Source organism: Mus caroli, unplaced genomic scaffold (genome assembly GCF_978045245.1).
Source record: "Mus caroli unplaced genomic scaffold, Mus_caroli_1 scaffold_4, whole genome shotgun sequence".
Taxonomy (NCBI): Eukaryota; Metazoa; Chordata; class Mammalia; order Rodentia; family Muridae; genus Mus; species Mus caroli.
Window position 1 is genome coordinate 115,396,583 of NW_028227259.1, and position 13,619 is coordinate 115,410,201.

The window sequence follows — 13,619 nt, forward strand, 5'->3', positions numbered from 1 at the left end:
CTGCCCAGTTTGCAGAAGCCTCTGCCCGGCTGACAGCAGGGACTGGCTGCACGGGATCACAAAGATGCTGAACACTCAGGGAGAGGGATGTTACCAGGACACCAGGTACCCGGCTGACAGTGTCTCCTTTCCTCACAGTGTCACCTGAGGAAGACCCCGCCCACATATTCCAGCTCCACCGCCATGGCGGCCGTCATAGGCAACCCTAAGCTCCCATCGGCAGTGATGGACAGGTGGCTGTGGGGCCCGATGCCCTCGGCAGAGGAGGAAGCATTCATGGTGTCAGAGCTCCTGGGATGTCAGCCCCTGGTGGGCAGTATGGCCACCAAGGAGAGGGTCATGAGTGCCCTGACCCAGGCCGAGTGTGTCCACTTTGCTACCCACGTCTCTTGGAAGCTGTCGGCCTTGGTCCTCACACCCAACACGGAGGGCAACCCCGCAGGCAGCAAGAGCTCCTTTGGCCACCCCTACACAATCCCCGAGTCGCTGCGGGTGCAGGATGACGCGAGTGACGTTGAGAGCATCTCAGACTGCCCTCCACTGCGGGAGCTGCTGCTCACAGCGGCCGACCTCCTGGACCTGCGGCTGTCAGTAAAGCTGGTGGTGCTCAGCTCGTCCCAGGAGGCCAACGGCCGCGTCACAGCAGACGGCCTGGTGGCGCTGACACGGGCCTTCCTTGCCGCTGGCGCGCAGTGTGTGCTTGTGGCTCTGTGGCCCGTGCCGGTCGCGGCTTCCAAGATGTTCGTTCATGCCTTCTACTCGTCCCTGCTGAACGGCCTGAAGGCCAGCGCCTCCCTGGGCGAGGCCATGAAGGTGGTGCAGAGCAGCAAGGCCTTCTCACATCCCTCCAACTGGGCAGGTAGGGAGCAGATGCCATTCTGCAGCCACGGGAGGGCGGGAAGCAAGGCTCTGGGTGCCAAGGCTCTCCCTCATACTCAGTCCCTGGAGGCACAGCCACCACCTTCCAGGTCACCCTCAGAAGGAAGCCACAGCTCTCAGCACCAGTGGACAGTGTCTGTCACTGGGCACCCAATTCAAAACCCTGTGTTAGAAAAAAAAAGAGAGACCCTGGATGCACGATGCGGTCACGGGAAGGTGTAGATACACTTATGTGCCATGTAGAGGTCACTTGCCCTTCTGCAGCCCAGCACCCCTAGTGGGTGTCACAGCTCCTCCAGGGTAGCCTCGCCTTACAACTAGCAGCACAAGGCTTCAGTGTGGCTGTGCCACAGAACAGCTGGTGCCTTGGCAGACAGAGCACAGGTCCTGGTGACCCACAGTCCCTCATCAGACCACACCTGTCCTGTCCAGGCTCCTCGGTATCTGTGTGTGAGACCAGACCCTCTGCCTGGCCCTTCATTCCCACAGGAATCCCTCCCTGTGTGCTGGCTTCCTGGGCTAGTGTGCTTGTTTGAAAGTGACATTCATTTGGGTTGGTTTTGTTTTGTTTTGTTCGGTTTTTGATAGATAACCGAGGCAGGCAAAGGAGCCAAGGGGTCCGGGAGGGAGACCAATGGGATCCTGCTGCTTAGCTATCTGTCCTTTCCTTTTGAGTTGGAGGAACAACATGTCTTTACCCCTGGTTGCTGGTTCCTGCCCCAAGTTCTCTCCCATAAGGCCTCTCTCCCACAAGGAAGCTTCAGGCTGCCCAGGTCAGAGGCTGCTCTGGAGTACCTACCCGTGGCTCACAGAGACGGCCAAGCAATCTGGGTGCCCGAGAGGCCAGGCACAGCCCACACCCACCAACGCCCAGCTCTCTCGCTGGGCAGTTGGGAGGAAATGGCCAGGGTAGCAGTGCTGTCCCCCGCGGTCCCCTGAGGAGCCCTCTTTGCTCTCCTCAGGTTTCACACTTATCGGGAGTGATGTCAAGCTGAACAGCCCCTCGTCACTCATCGGCCAAGCGCTCACGGAGATCCTGCAACACCCGGAGCGGGCACGGGACGCCCTGCGCGTGCTACTGCACCTGGTAAGGGCTGACGGGACCCTCTGGGGAATTTGGGTAGGGTGCCGGTGAAAACCAGCCGGGACAGCATGAGATGGGGGTGGCTAGATCCAACCGCTCAGTTTCTCACGTGGGGGAGGGATGGGGTGGTGAGATGATGCCTCAGATGAGACCCTGGTTGGCAGTAAGACCCCAACAACCGACAGACGTCATTACCAGAGTCTTTCCCTGGATTCAGGAAAGGACTGATTGTGCCCTTGGCCAGCCCGTGTCAGTGAGGCCTGAAGGCGCCTGCACAGTTAGAAGTTGCCAGTTAAGACAGCCACTCAGGAGGTACAGCTAAAAGGACCAGGGGTTAAAGCCTGACCTGGACTGCCTCATCCCCAAAAATAAAATAAAATGGTGGCACAGAACTCATCGTCTTTCCCGTTTGCTCTGAACATGGAGAGCAGTCTCTTGTCATTCCTAGCCCAACCCTGGCCCAGGCAGACACACAGTTGTCTATGGTCACCTCACAGGCCTAGAGCGACACCATAGCTTCAGAGGACCCACAACAGAAGTGGGAAGTAGGCTGTGGTTTAGGTGGGCAGGCCATCTTTGCTGGGTAATCAATCATCTTAGCGCACTGAGATGACCCATGCCAGGCCCTCAGCCCCACACCCTGGGTCGGGGCTCTCTGTACACATTGATGAAAGAGAAGGTACATCATTCTTCAAGCTTGGGTGTGTGTGGAGGTTCTGAACCTTAGGCTGTCAGCATGCACCGTTCCTAGGGGAGCCTAGCTGCTGTGAGCAGCCACACTCCAGGCCCTGGGGACGCCGAGACATTAGCTTTCTCTGTCACCCCGTATCTGTGAGTTCCACACCACTGCAGACTTCTAGTTTCCCTTTCTGCCCACTCTGTCCAGCTGGCCTTCTCGGGGCCTCATGAGGCCTCTGGCTACAGGTATATTTACCACTTTCCTCCTCTTTGTAATGGCCAGAGCCACACCCCTAGCTCCCTGCCACCCTTTCTCGTAACAATACCTGTTCCTCCTGCAGGAGGCAGTGTGCCTCTAAGACCCCTCTGTCCCGGGGACAGCCACTCCCGACCCTTAGTAAGTGGACACTTCTCCCCCCAAACGTCTGATCTGTGCTGTGCTCTAAGAGAAGCCTCAAGTGACATGCTGGACAGTCTGCCTTGGGGGCCTGTGACATCTCAGGACAGAGCCAGATGTCCATTGGGAGAGTTGTGCAGAAAATGAAAATCTGGCAGGCGCTGGTGGCAGTAGTCAGCATGACACCGTCTTCCCCCAAAGCCCCAGGAGGAGGACCAGGGCTGACCTGGGTCTCTGACTGCCCCATCCCCACCAGGTGGAGAAGTCCCTGCAGCGGATCCAGAATGGACAGCGCAATGCCATGTATACATCTCAGCAGAGCGTCGAGAACAAAGTGGGCGGCATCCCTGGATGGCAGGCTCTCCTCACCGCAGTGGGCTTCCGGCTGGACCCTGCGGCCAGTGGGCTGCCGGCAGCCGTCTTCTTCCCAACCTCAGACCCAGGCGACAGGCTGCAGCAATGCAGTAGCACTCTCCAGGCCCTGCTGGGTAAGCTGCTACGACACAGAGGGGACCAGGAGTCACACAAGGATGCTGGGCCTTGTAGCTAGAAGCATCCCCAGAGGTGACAGAGGGTCCCAGAGAGGCACTGCCATGGATGCATGGCTGATACCCACCTTACCCAGTCTTCTTGTCTGTGATGGTTGTTGGCCCTATCTGGGCTTTGTCCTGTCCTGATGAGAGTGGTCCTGAGCATATCCTGTCACCAGCAGCTATGCTTCTGGCAAAACCACAGAGCAACCAGGGTGACAGAGGTGCACCATCACCTTGGATCTAGGCTGCCCTGGCACCATGACTGTAAGAGAGTGAAACACAGTGTCAGGTTTCCTTTTCTCCGGAGGCCACATGTTCCTGTCCCAGGCCAGCCTGTAGCTAACCACCCTCAGGGCCAAGCACCTGGAACTCACTCCCTGGAAGGTGACTTCTGCTCCTCTGTCCCGGCTCAGGTCTGCCCAACCCAGCCCTCCAAGCACTGTGCAAACTCATCACGGCCTCAGAGACGGGAGAACAGCTTATCAGCCGGGTAAGTAGAGCCAGGTGCTAAGTGCAGGCTGGACAGAAAGAGTGACCGGACCCAGACAGGCCCGTCAGAAATGTGGAGTGTGGCTTCCCTTGCCTCCGTGAAGAGAAAGAAGGGCCAGGACGGCACCTCTGAGCAGGCAAGGTCTACAGACAGGTTCTTAGGGTTCACAGCCTTGCCGCTGGCTGATCCAGGTGTGTCCTCTCACGCCCCACCACCTTCCCCAGCTAAGCGACCAGTGTCACAGTGTTGGGCCAGCCCCCGAGGGTAAAGCCCTTTTAGAGAAGAGGCAGCTTTGAGGAGATGTGGAATTCAGGGGTTTGAATTCTGACTCTGAGCTCTGAGCAGCCTCATTCCCAGCAGCTTCTGTCTCCCCGACTTTCCTTCCGGCCACTGAGAATCCAGAGTCCACCCAGGTGTGGGGGGTGAGGCTCTGGATGGCATTCAAGGAAGCAGAGTGGTTTCCCTGGTCATCCCGGAGGCTATAACTTGGCATAGTAGTGCACGCTGCTGAGGTATATGGACCAGTCTCAGCCATGTGCAGTGTGGTTACCCTATATGAGCTTGAGCAGGGTAGATACTCTCAGTGGCTCTGGGAGAATCCTCTGCCCTGGGACTGTTGGCACCATCACTGGGGACACAGAACTAGCCAGTGACCTAGCTTCCTTGAGTTCCCACTGGTGTTATAATTAGCACGCCTCATTTGCTCGTGGAATAGCATTAGAGGACACTTCTAGAACGTTGCATGTGAAAACATCCAGAACACAGCTCTGTGTTCTCCAAACAAGAATGTAGAACTTGCACACCCTACACTGCAGACAAGGCCAAGAGCCTCAGAGTGCCAGCTCCTTATGTCTCTTGCTTTCATGGAACAAAGGAACCTTGGGTCTGTTCTCTGTGGGCCCCAGGACGACTGGACACTGGCCGAGGCATCTCCTGTGTGCTCATCTCCTGTATCCATCCCCCTACCCCCACCCCCGCCTCTCACTCCTCTCAGTCAGAGCCAGGCTGGTGCAGCATCTCCTAAGGCAGTGATCAGCTTGTGTGCATAACTGCTACGCTTGAATCTAAACTCACTCTCTTTCTCTCTCTCTTTCTCTCTTTCCTTTCCTTATACTCTGCTGGCTGAAGGCTGTTAAAAATATGGTGGGAATGGTAAGTACAACTTTAATTAGCAGCTGCTGTCAGGTGAGCACCTGCCCACCCACCCCAGGACCCTGCAGCTCCGAGTGCGCTGGCCGTGCACACAAATGCTGGCACGGAGCTCTGGGCTGGGACTTGTCCCCTCCTCTGCTCTGGCTACCCCTTTTCTGTTCCACTCTGTCCTGATTTGACCTCGCAAGTTCTACCAGAGCAGCAGAGGCAGAACCAGTGACAAACACAGGCAGAACACCTCTACTCCAGAAGCAGGGTTCACATGAACTGTTCCATGAGTGTTGTGGTCACAAAATGTAGAGTTCAAATCTTCCCCATCTAGTGCAAGACCCTAAAGATGGCCTACCTTTGGGCATGTAAGCAAAACAGAGGCAGCCAGTCCCAGTTCCCCTCCCCAACTCCTACAGCCTCTCCTGTGCTTTAGGGAAGGCAGAGGCTGAGGCAGAGCTGGGGCCCCTCCACCTTTGCTCCACTCAGCACCTTGCCTTACTGTCCATGGCCAGCACAGGTGTGACCAGGGGTGACTGCAGTAGATGTGACCAGGGGAGAGCTGCACTAGGTGTGACGGGGGGGGGGAGGGGGGTAACTGGTAGGTGTGACTGGGAAAGGGCTGCAGATGTCATGAGAGGACAACAACATGTGACAGGTGACATGAGGCTTGGGTGCTCAAAAGGCTGCAAGAGTATGCTCACCTCTGTCCCTCCCTCAGCTCCATCAGGTGCTGGTTCAGCTGCAGGCCTGTGAGAAGGAACAGGACTTTGCCTCGACTCCCATTCCAGTCTCCCTCAGTGTCCAGCTATGGCGGCTCCCAGGGTGCCACGAGTTCCTGGCAGCTCTCGGTAGGACCAAGACTTCAGCTCTCCTCACTCGTTTCCCCTTCCTGTTCTCTGTTGGGTCAAACCCAGTGTTGAAAAATTATCAACCAAAGACGCTGATGCTGCAGCCCCTTCCCTCCATTACTGTGTCCCCTCTAGTCTGTCCTGACCTCACCAACACAGACACAAGCATTACCACATGTCAGGGGGCTGCTGGCTGGAGGAAGGGACAGTGGCGAGGCCAGACCTCAGCAACTAGTAGTCAGGACAAAAGGACCAAGAGCAGCAGCAGGCCTAGGGCAGGGCAGGGCCTGGTCTCTAGGTCAGGTACGGAGCCCTCATGCAAGCCCTCTTTCCTTCCCCACGCCACAGTCTCCAGCAGGCTCAGTGGTGTCTCAAGTAGGGAGCCGGCTGGTCTCCTCTGGGGACAGTCACTGGCCACGGTGCCCGAGAGAGTACTTGCTGGCTGCCTCTGTGGTGCCTAGCTAACCTAGAACTCCTGGTCTCAAGGGATGCCCCACTTCATGTGGCTGCTAGGATGTCTCTGAAGTCATTTAACTGCAGCATCAACACCTCATTAGCCAGCTTCTCGCTCAGGAAAGCCAATGTCCTCTGCGCTATTCCAAAGCCCATTAAAACCCTAGGAGGGGGAGCTGGCCCCTCGGGCACAAAAGATGGCCTTCCTTTTAGCAGAAGTACATCTCAGACCCCAAGGACAAGAGATATGGAGGGCATACAGGCAGACCTTGTCTTCAAGTAGAGAGAGGCCTCCTTCCTGGGTGCCAGCCCAAAGTCCTGCCCTAGTGCCGAGCAGAGTATAGCAGCCACATTTGCCCTGGAGAGCCTGAGCAGACCAGTCTGTGACTAAGTGTCCAGGAAGACTGCAGAAAAGTCAGGCAGCAGTCCACACCAGCAGGCCAGGGAGGCTATGCCCAGTAGCTCTTCTGAGAAAGACAGCCTGACCTCCTGATGGATCAACTGGGAGACCCCACCTGAGTACTCACTGGCACCCCTGCCACGTTGCCCATGGTGAGGACCATGCATCTTCCATGTTCCTCTAGGGTTTGACCTGTGTGAAGTGGGCCAAGAGGAAGTGATCCTGAAAACTGGTAAACAGGCTAGCCGGCGCACCACCCACTTCGCTCTCCAGTCCCTGCTGTCACTCTTCGGTAAGCTCCTCCCCTGTCCCTCTCAAGGAGAGATGCGAGATGCATCTGTAGTCTGTAGTGTTAGAGTCTTAGGAGAGGAACCTGCAGAGCTCCTTGCTCTGGAGAGCTTCATCCTTGGGGTAGACAGGCAGCAAACTCATTACTGCTTACTCCAGCATAAGAACTAAGGCCTCAGGAACAGCAAAGTGGGGGCAAAACAGGGGACAGTGGCGCTAATGGGACATGGCGTGGTGTCGGGCTATGCCTGTCCCACTCAGGGCTGTAAGTGAACACAGTGTAAGAGGGAGCCCATGGGACCATGCCTGGCCCTGCTGTCGTCCCAGAGAAAGTAAGTTGGCAGCTGGGTGGCAGCCCTGGTCTGAGGGCAGGCGAACGGACAGGTCATGCTAAAGAATGTGCACTGTAACAGGGAGATTCCAGGGGATACTGGGCTTTCAGAGCAGGTGCTGATCGATCGGGGCAGCACTGCACAGATGTCTGGAAACCAGTGGCAGGCATGGGGTGGGGTGCCGTCCTGGGCTCAGTGTGCACTAGACCATCAGTGAGCTGCCTGCCGAGGGAGGAGGAGCAGGATGCCTGGGAAGAGGTCAGCCTAGACAAGAAGAGCAGCTCCATGCCCTGTCAGCAGGCACTGCAGGGTCAAAGGGCAGAAGCAGAGGATATGCATGCACTGAAGACAAGCCTTAAGTAAAGGATATGGGGGCCCTGCGCTCACTAGTGACACTCAGAAGAACAGTAAGGCTTGAGTGGAAGGTGACAGGCAGGTCCTAGGGTCTTTACTTCTTGTTCATGAGGTCAGGGTTGATTCAAGTTGTACTCAGGTAGTAAGTCTTTGCTAGTTTCCAACATTAAGGGATGCTTCATGAAGGAAGTGTTGGTCTGTAAAATCCTAACTGCTCTTTTGGCCTGAACGTTCTGTGCCTAGATTCCACCGAGCTCCCCAAGCGCCTCAGCCTGGACAGTTCCTCCTCTCTGGAGTCCCTGGCATCGGCACAGTCTGTGTCCAATGCGCTGCCCTTGGGCTACCAGCACCCTCCTTTCTCACCCACGGGCGCAGACAGCATTGCCTCCGACGCCATTTCTGTGTACAGCCTCAGCTCAATCGCCTCCTCCATGAGTTTTGTCTCCAAGCCTGAGGGGGGTTTGGAAGGTGGGGGTCCCCGAGGACGACAGGACTATGATAGGTTCAAGAGCACCCACCCTCAACGAGCCACCCTGCCACGGCGCCAGACGTCCCCACAGGCCAGACATGGGGCCAGCAAGGAAGAAGAAGAATATGAGGGGTTCTCCATCATCAGCATGGAGCCTCTGGCAACCTACCAAGGGGAGGGGAAAACACGCTTCTCCCCAGACCCCAAGCAGCCCTGTGTCAAGGCACCAGGTGGTGTGAGGCTTTCGGTCAGCTCCAAGGGAAGCGTCAGCACTCCCAACTCCCCTGTGAAGATGACCCTAATCCCCAGCCCAAACTCACCCTTCCAGAAAGTAGGGAAACTGGCAAGCTCAGACACAGGTGAGTCGGACCAGTCCAGCACAGAGACCGACAGCACTGTGAAGTCCCAGGAGGAGAGCACCCCAAAGCTGGACCCCCAGGAGCTGGCCCAGAGGATCCTAGAGGAGACCAAAAGTCACCTCCTGGCAGTTGAGCGCCTTCAGAGGAGTGGTGGCCCAGCCAGCCCTGACCGAGAAGATAGCATGGTAGCACCCAGCAGCACCACAGTCTTCAGGGCGTCAGAGACCAGCGCCTTCAGCAAGCCTATCCTCTCTCATCAGAGGAGCCAGCTGTCACCACTCACTGTCAAACCACAGCCCCCAGCCAGGAGCTCATCTCTTCCCAAGGTGAGCAGCCCTGCCACGTCAGAGGTGTTGGGCAAAGATGGCCTGAGCCCTCCTGGCAGCAGCCACCCATCACCTGGCCGTGACACACCAGTCTCCCCAGCAGACCCCCCACTCTTCAGACTCAAGTACCCCAGCTCTCCTTACAGCGCTCACATTTCCAAGTCCCCCCGGAACACTTCCCCTGCGTGCAGCGCGCCATCTCCAGCACTCTCGTACTCTTCAGCTGGCTCTGCTCGATCCAGTCCAGCCGATGCCCCGGATGAGAAGGTGCAGGCCGTGCACAGCCTCAAGATGCTCTGGCAGAGCACACCCCAGCCCCCCAGGGGCCCCCGGAAAACATGTCGAGGTGCACCGGGAACCCTGACGTCAAAAAGAGATGTCCTCAGCCTGCTGAACTTGTCCCCTCGGCACGGCAAGGAGGAGGGTGGGGCAGACAGGCTGGAACTGAAGGAGCTGTCTGTGCAGCGGCGTGACGAGGTGCCACCCAAAGTCCCCACCAACGGCCACTGGTGCACAGATACAGCAACACTGACCACACGAAGCACCACGGCTGCCCCGCGCCCTCTGAGACTTCCCTTGGCCAACGGTTACAAGTTCCTGTCCCCAGGAAGGCTCTTCCCTTCCTCCAAATGTTAAAGCAGCTTCTTGCCCCCAACTCAGTGCACACTCCAGCCAGAGTCCCGGGGCCCCTCATGCAGCGTGGTCACCCAACCACATAGCCACTGATACCATCCCTCCCCGGACAGGCGGGCTCCCTGGGCAAGGTCACTGCCATGCCAAATGCCACTGTACTCACGGGTAAACCCTGGGCCAGATTCACCCAAAGCAGGTCTCGCGTGGGAATGGCAGCGCCTTCTCTGCCTCTTCACCCCTGCTTGAGTTATGCTCCTGCCACAGGGTTTGCTACTAAGTCTCTATGCATCCTTCAGGAGCACACACAGCTCTCGTTGGGCTTCCAGGTGCTGGTGGGAGATCTAACGCTCTAAGTCAAGTTCTGCACTGACGCATTACATTAGCCAAAAGGAGAACTATGGTTTTCAAAATGCCAATTCTTTGTGATTTAAATTGTAGCCATTTTTGGTGGATACCGAAGTCACAGCCACAATGCAATAACTCCCGTTGAAAGCTTGCATCCCCAGCTGCTCCCTGTGGGCGAGGCCAGGGGCCTGTCGGACCCCACTGTTGGCCAAACTTGAATTTTCTTAAAAAAAAATAATAAAAATAAAAATTCTGTACTCTTGTCCAGGCATTTTAGAACTATGCAATTGTGGTTTAAAACACAACATTGTGCTTTTAAAACATAACTGACCTTTTTTCTACATGGACAAACACTTGGTTTTATTATCAATAGTTCTTTGCATTTATAGCCATTATTTTTAAAAGCTGGAGAAATTTTAAATGTCAAATTTTGAATATTCATCCATAAGTAGTAATCAAGTTTTCCTGGGGGTATGGTTGAAATTATTCACTTTCCTTATTTAAAGAAAAAAGCGAGAAAGAGGGAAAAAAAGAAAAAAATAACAAAAAACAAAAAACAGAAAACAAACAAAAATCCAGTCAGTCCCCTGGCTAGTGAGACTGGAACCCCTGCCATGTTATCAGCTGCCTTGCTGCATCTCTGTCTCTCCTCTTCCCCTGCAGAGCTCTCCTCTCTTGGTCACCAGGCCCCACTGGCTGCCACTCACCAGGTCAGTCTTTGCACACACTGCACCACCACCAGGTCAGGCGAGAATACTCCTTCCTCTGTCCCTCTGTCCCTCCGTCCCTCTCTCCCTCCCCCTCTCTCCCTCCCCCTCTCTCCCTTCCGTGTGAGCAGTGAGAATAAGCCCCCCTCCCTCCTCACTGTGAGAGCAGACATCATCACAGGGGTCCAGGGGCCTGCCTGACATCATGACCCCAGGGCACTTCTGACCTCACAGGAGGCTCTGACTTGGGTTTGTTTCTGGTTGTGGGGTCCGCAGGAATCTTCCTGCCTCAGCCCGCACCAACACACCACACTAGAACCTCACTCTGTAGCCGCTAACTGGGCCTCCTGTGCTGCTGTTTTGCAAACTGACTCTGTGTCACTCCGGTGAGTTTTGTCCTAGAGGATTCTGCATTTGACCCAACCACCTCAGTGACAACCACAGTAAGGGGGCTGCCATTCTAACCTGGCCCAGGCCCTAGGAGAGAGATAACTCCACAAAGCAGCACAGACTATCTTAGGTTAGCAGGGAGCTAACTCACCATGTAGCAGATGAAAAAAAAACCAAACCCAGCACTGTGCATAAATACCACTTGCCAAGAAGTCAGGTCCTCGGCAACCGAGAATCAACCTCAGCACAAACGCAGGTGGCTGGGCTCTGTTCCCCCTTAGCCACCACCTCAGCCTCTCCCCTCCCCTGCCCCCAAGTGCCCAGGAGCTTGGCTCTCTGTGCTTTCGTCCAGGGCGCAGCCCGCCATCAGCAAATACCTCCGCCCCTCAAACCATGTGTGGTTGTCAAGCCATGGAGGAGGACTCCCAGGCTGCCTAGGTACGCCATTTTTTCCTCTGACTGACACTGAAGAGCAAATTGGTACCTGGGCTGCTTTCTATTTGTCTCAGATGTAAGTTCCGATGAAGGAAAACAGAGTTGGCAAAACTAACAGGACCGGTGTGCAGACCCAAGTCATCGTTTATGCCAGTCTTGGCGACAACCCCACGCATGTGAAATAAAAGTCAAATGAAGTTCTCAGCTACGTCGTCGCAAAGCGGACACTTCAAATCATGAGAGACTGTATGACCAGAGTTCTGTATGGGTCAGGGTTTGGCGACCGTGACCCCACAGCTAAGGCTGGTGAATAAGTTTGAAGTTCTGTTTGTTTGTCTTGGCAGTAAGTCAGCAATGGATTTTACCTTTTAAAATGGTTAATGAGTACAGCAGAAATCCTGATTTTTGCCTCTTGGTTCACAAAGCCTGAAGTCACCTGTTACCCAGTCTCTTAAAAGAAAGGTTGGCAACTCCTGGTATACATAACTGAAAAAAAAAAAAAAAGGCCAGAAAGTATTCAAGGAAGCAGGGAAGACCGACTGGCCCATTGGGCCAAAAGCCTCGGCGAGGCCTCACACTTGGTGGAGGTGGCTCCGACCTAGCTCTTGGCTCTTCAAGCCAACAGATCTGAGTCAAAGTTACAAAAGCGGTCTCTGTTTCCCCTTTGCTGGTAGTAGAGAGACATCCCCTTAAGCTCAGGAAATTAAAAAAAAAAAGTCTTTAATACATTTTTTTTCTTAAATGTTCTACCCTGCCCTACCAGACAAAGATATGCTCCAGACCAGCAGAAGCCTCCTCTGGGAGCCTGGTGGGACCACACAGCAAGGCTGTAGGCTGCCCCAGTTTTCACCAGCAATGACTCCTAACTGCAAACACACCCAAGAAAATCACCCACCAAAACTTACACATTGTTTCTGCACCAGTGCACAGGTCTCACCTTCCTCCCCCTTTAAAAAAGAAAGAAAGAAAAATCAGTCCACACTGATCAGTGGGTCACTGGTGAGGTGCTGCCGGGCACAGTGGTCCTCAGCACCTTGCAAGCGGGCAAACAGCAACAGTGCGGCTTCCCCTCACACACTGTACTCCTGGCTTGTGAACTGGGCCTGTTTGTAGAGGATCCTAGAGACATCCATGCCAGCACTCACCCACCCACCCTCCCCGTTGCCCTGGGCACCTCCCTACTTGGCATTCACTCTCCTTATATGCATTGTTAGCCACCTTTGGCCTACATGGACTCTTTTTTGTAAATTACACAATTTCCAGACAGCATTAAACTTTTTATATTATGAAAATTTGCCATGTAAAAAGAACTTCCTATTTTTATTGAGGCTGCAGGGCGCTTGGCCCTTCCTTTGTGATTCAGTGTGTATTAAAGCATGAGCCTGTCAGTTTTAAATGCTGTCTCCGAGTCTCTTTCTATCCCTTTCCCACAATTCCAGAGTGCCCATGTTTGCAAATGAGCACACACCTGAGTGCACGGTAGGAAGAGAGAAAGGGGCGCTTGCACCGGCTACTCTAGCCACACACAGGACCTTAGATGGTCAGCACTGTGGCTCTTGTAGACTCACGGTGGAGAGCCAATGATGTCTACTGTTGAACAGCTACATGGGAGGGAAAACACATCAAACAGATTTTAGCCACCTGAACGCCCCCCGCCTGCCCCCACCCCAAGAAACTTTCAAGGAACCTTTTCAGGGAGAAAGCCATCCTCTGTGTGGACAGGCGCAAGGCTAGCGAGTCGGACAGCGAGGTGCAGGAGCACAGTCACTGTAAGGGGTGACGTCCCACTGGGTGACAGCAAAAATACTAAGCAGCAACGTATAAAACATTAACGTCCGTGCCGTTTGCAAGGCTCGCTGCAGCACAGCCCCAGATGGCTCATAACTGAGGGTAGAAAAACTCCAGCAAAAAGAAACAGACAGCAGGGAAAACTGGCCCTGCTGCCTCACGATGGGCGTAGCAGAAAGGCAAAAACGTTGACAATGCAGCCTCAAAACTCACATAGAGAAGAGGGAAGTGGACAGACAATCCAGTGCTGAGAAATGTCCCATCATAAAGGGAGACTTCATCCCATAA

The 13,619-nt window shown here is 54.9% G+C and overlaps 1 protein-coding gene and 1 long non-coding RNA gene across 6 annotated transcripts in view; one reads left to right on the forward strand and one right to left on the reverse strand.

Annotated features, from left to right (window-relative positions):
- Positions 1-12,056, forward strand: part of Ttc28 (tetratricopeptide repeat domain 28) — a 408,048-nt gene extending 395,992 nt beyond the window's left edge. For 3 of the 4 annotated variants that reach the window (XM_029476931.2, XM_029476933.2, XM_021163930.3), the window contains 8 exons: positions 139-859; positions 1,842-1,966; positions 3,295-3,526; positions 3,985-4,061; positions 5,190-5,213; positions 5,923-6,052; positions 7,090-7,197; positions 8,123-12,056. In XM_029476931.2, the coding sequence (XP_029332791.1) occupies positions 139-859; positions 1,842-1,966; positions 3,295-3,526; positions 3,985-4,061; positions 5,190-5,213; positions 5,923-6,052; positions 7,090-7,197; positions 8,123-9,669 (2,964 nt within the window). In that variant the 3' untranslated portion in view covers positions 9,670-12,056. The remainder of the gene's footprint in view (positions 1-138; positions 860-1,841; positions 1,967-3,294; positions 3,527-3,984; positions 4,062-5,189; positions 5,214-5,922; positions 6,053-7,089; positions 7,198-8,122) is intronic. The other variant, XM_085837027.1, reaches the window with a different exon arrangement.
- Positions 397-11,681, reverse strand: LOC110295421 (uncharacterized). 2 transcript variants are annotated; one of them, XR_002378063.3, is made up of 5 exons: positions 11,593-11,681; positions 5,906-6,100; positions 3,655-3,833; positions 3,265-3,531; positions 397-1,042 (listed from the first exon to the last, which is right to left on the reverse strand). It is a non-coding gene; the product is annotated as an uncharacterized LOC110295421 (long non-coding RNA). The 2 variants fall into 2 exon arrangements; XR_002378062.3 differs by having other exon boundaries at positions 3,265-3,534.
- Positions 12,057-13,619: the final 1,563 nt, after the last annotated feature.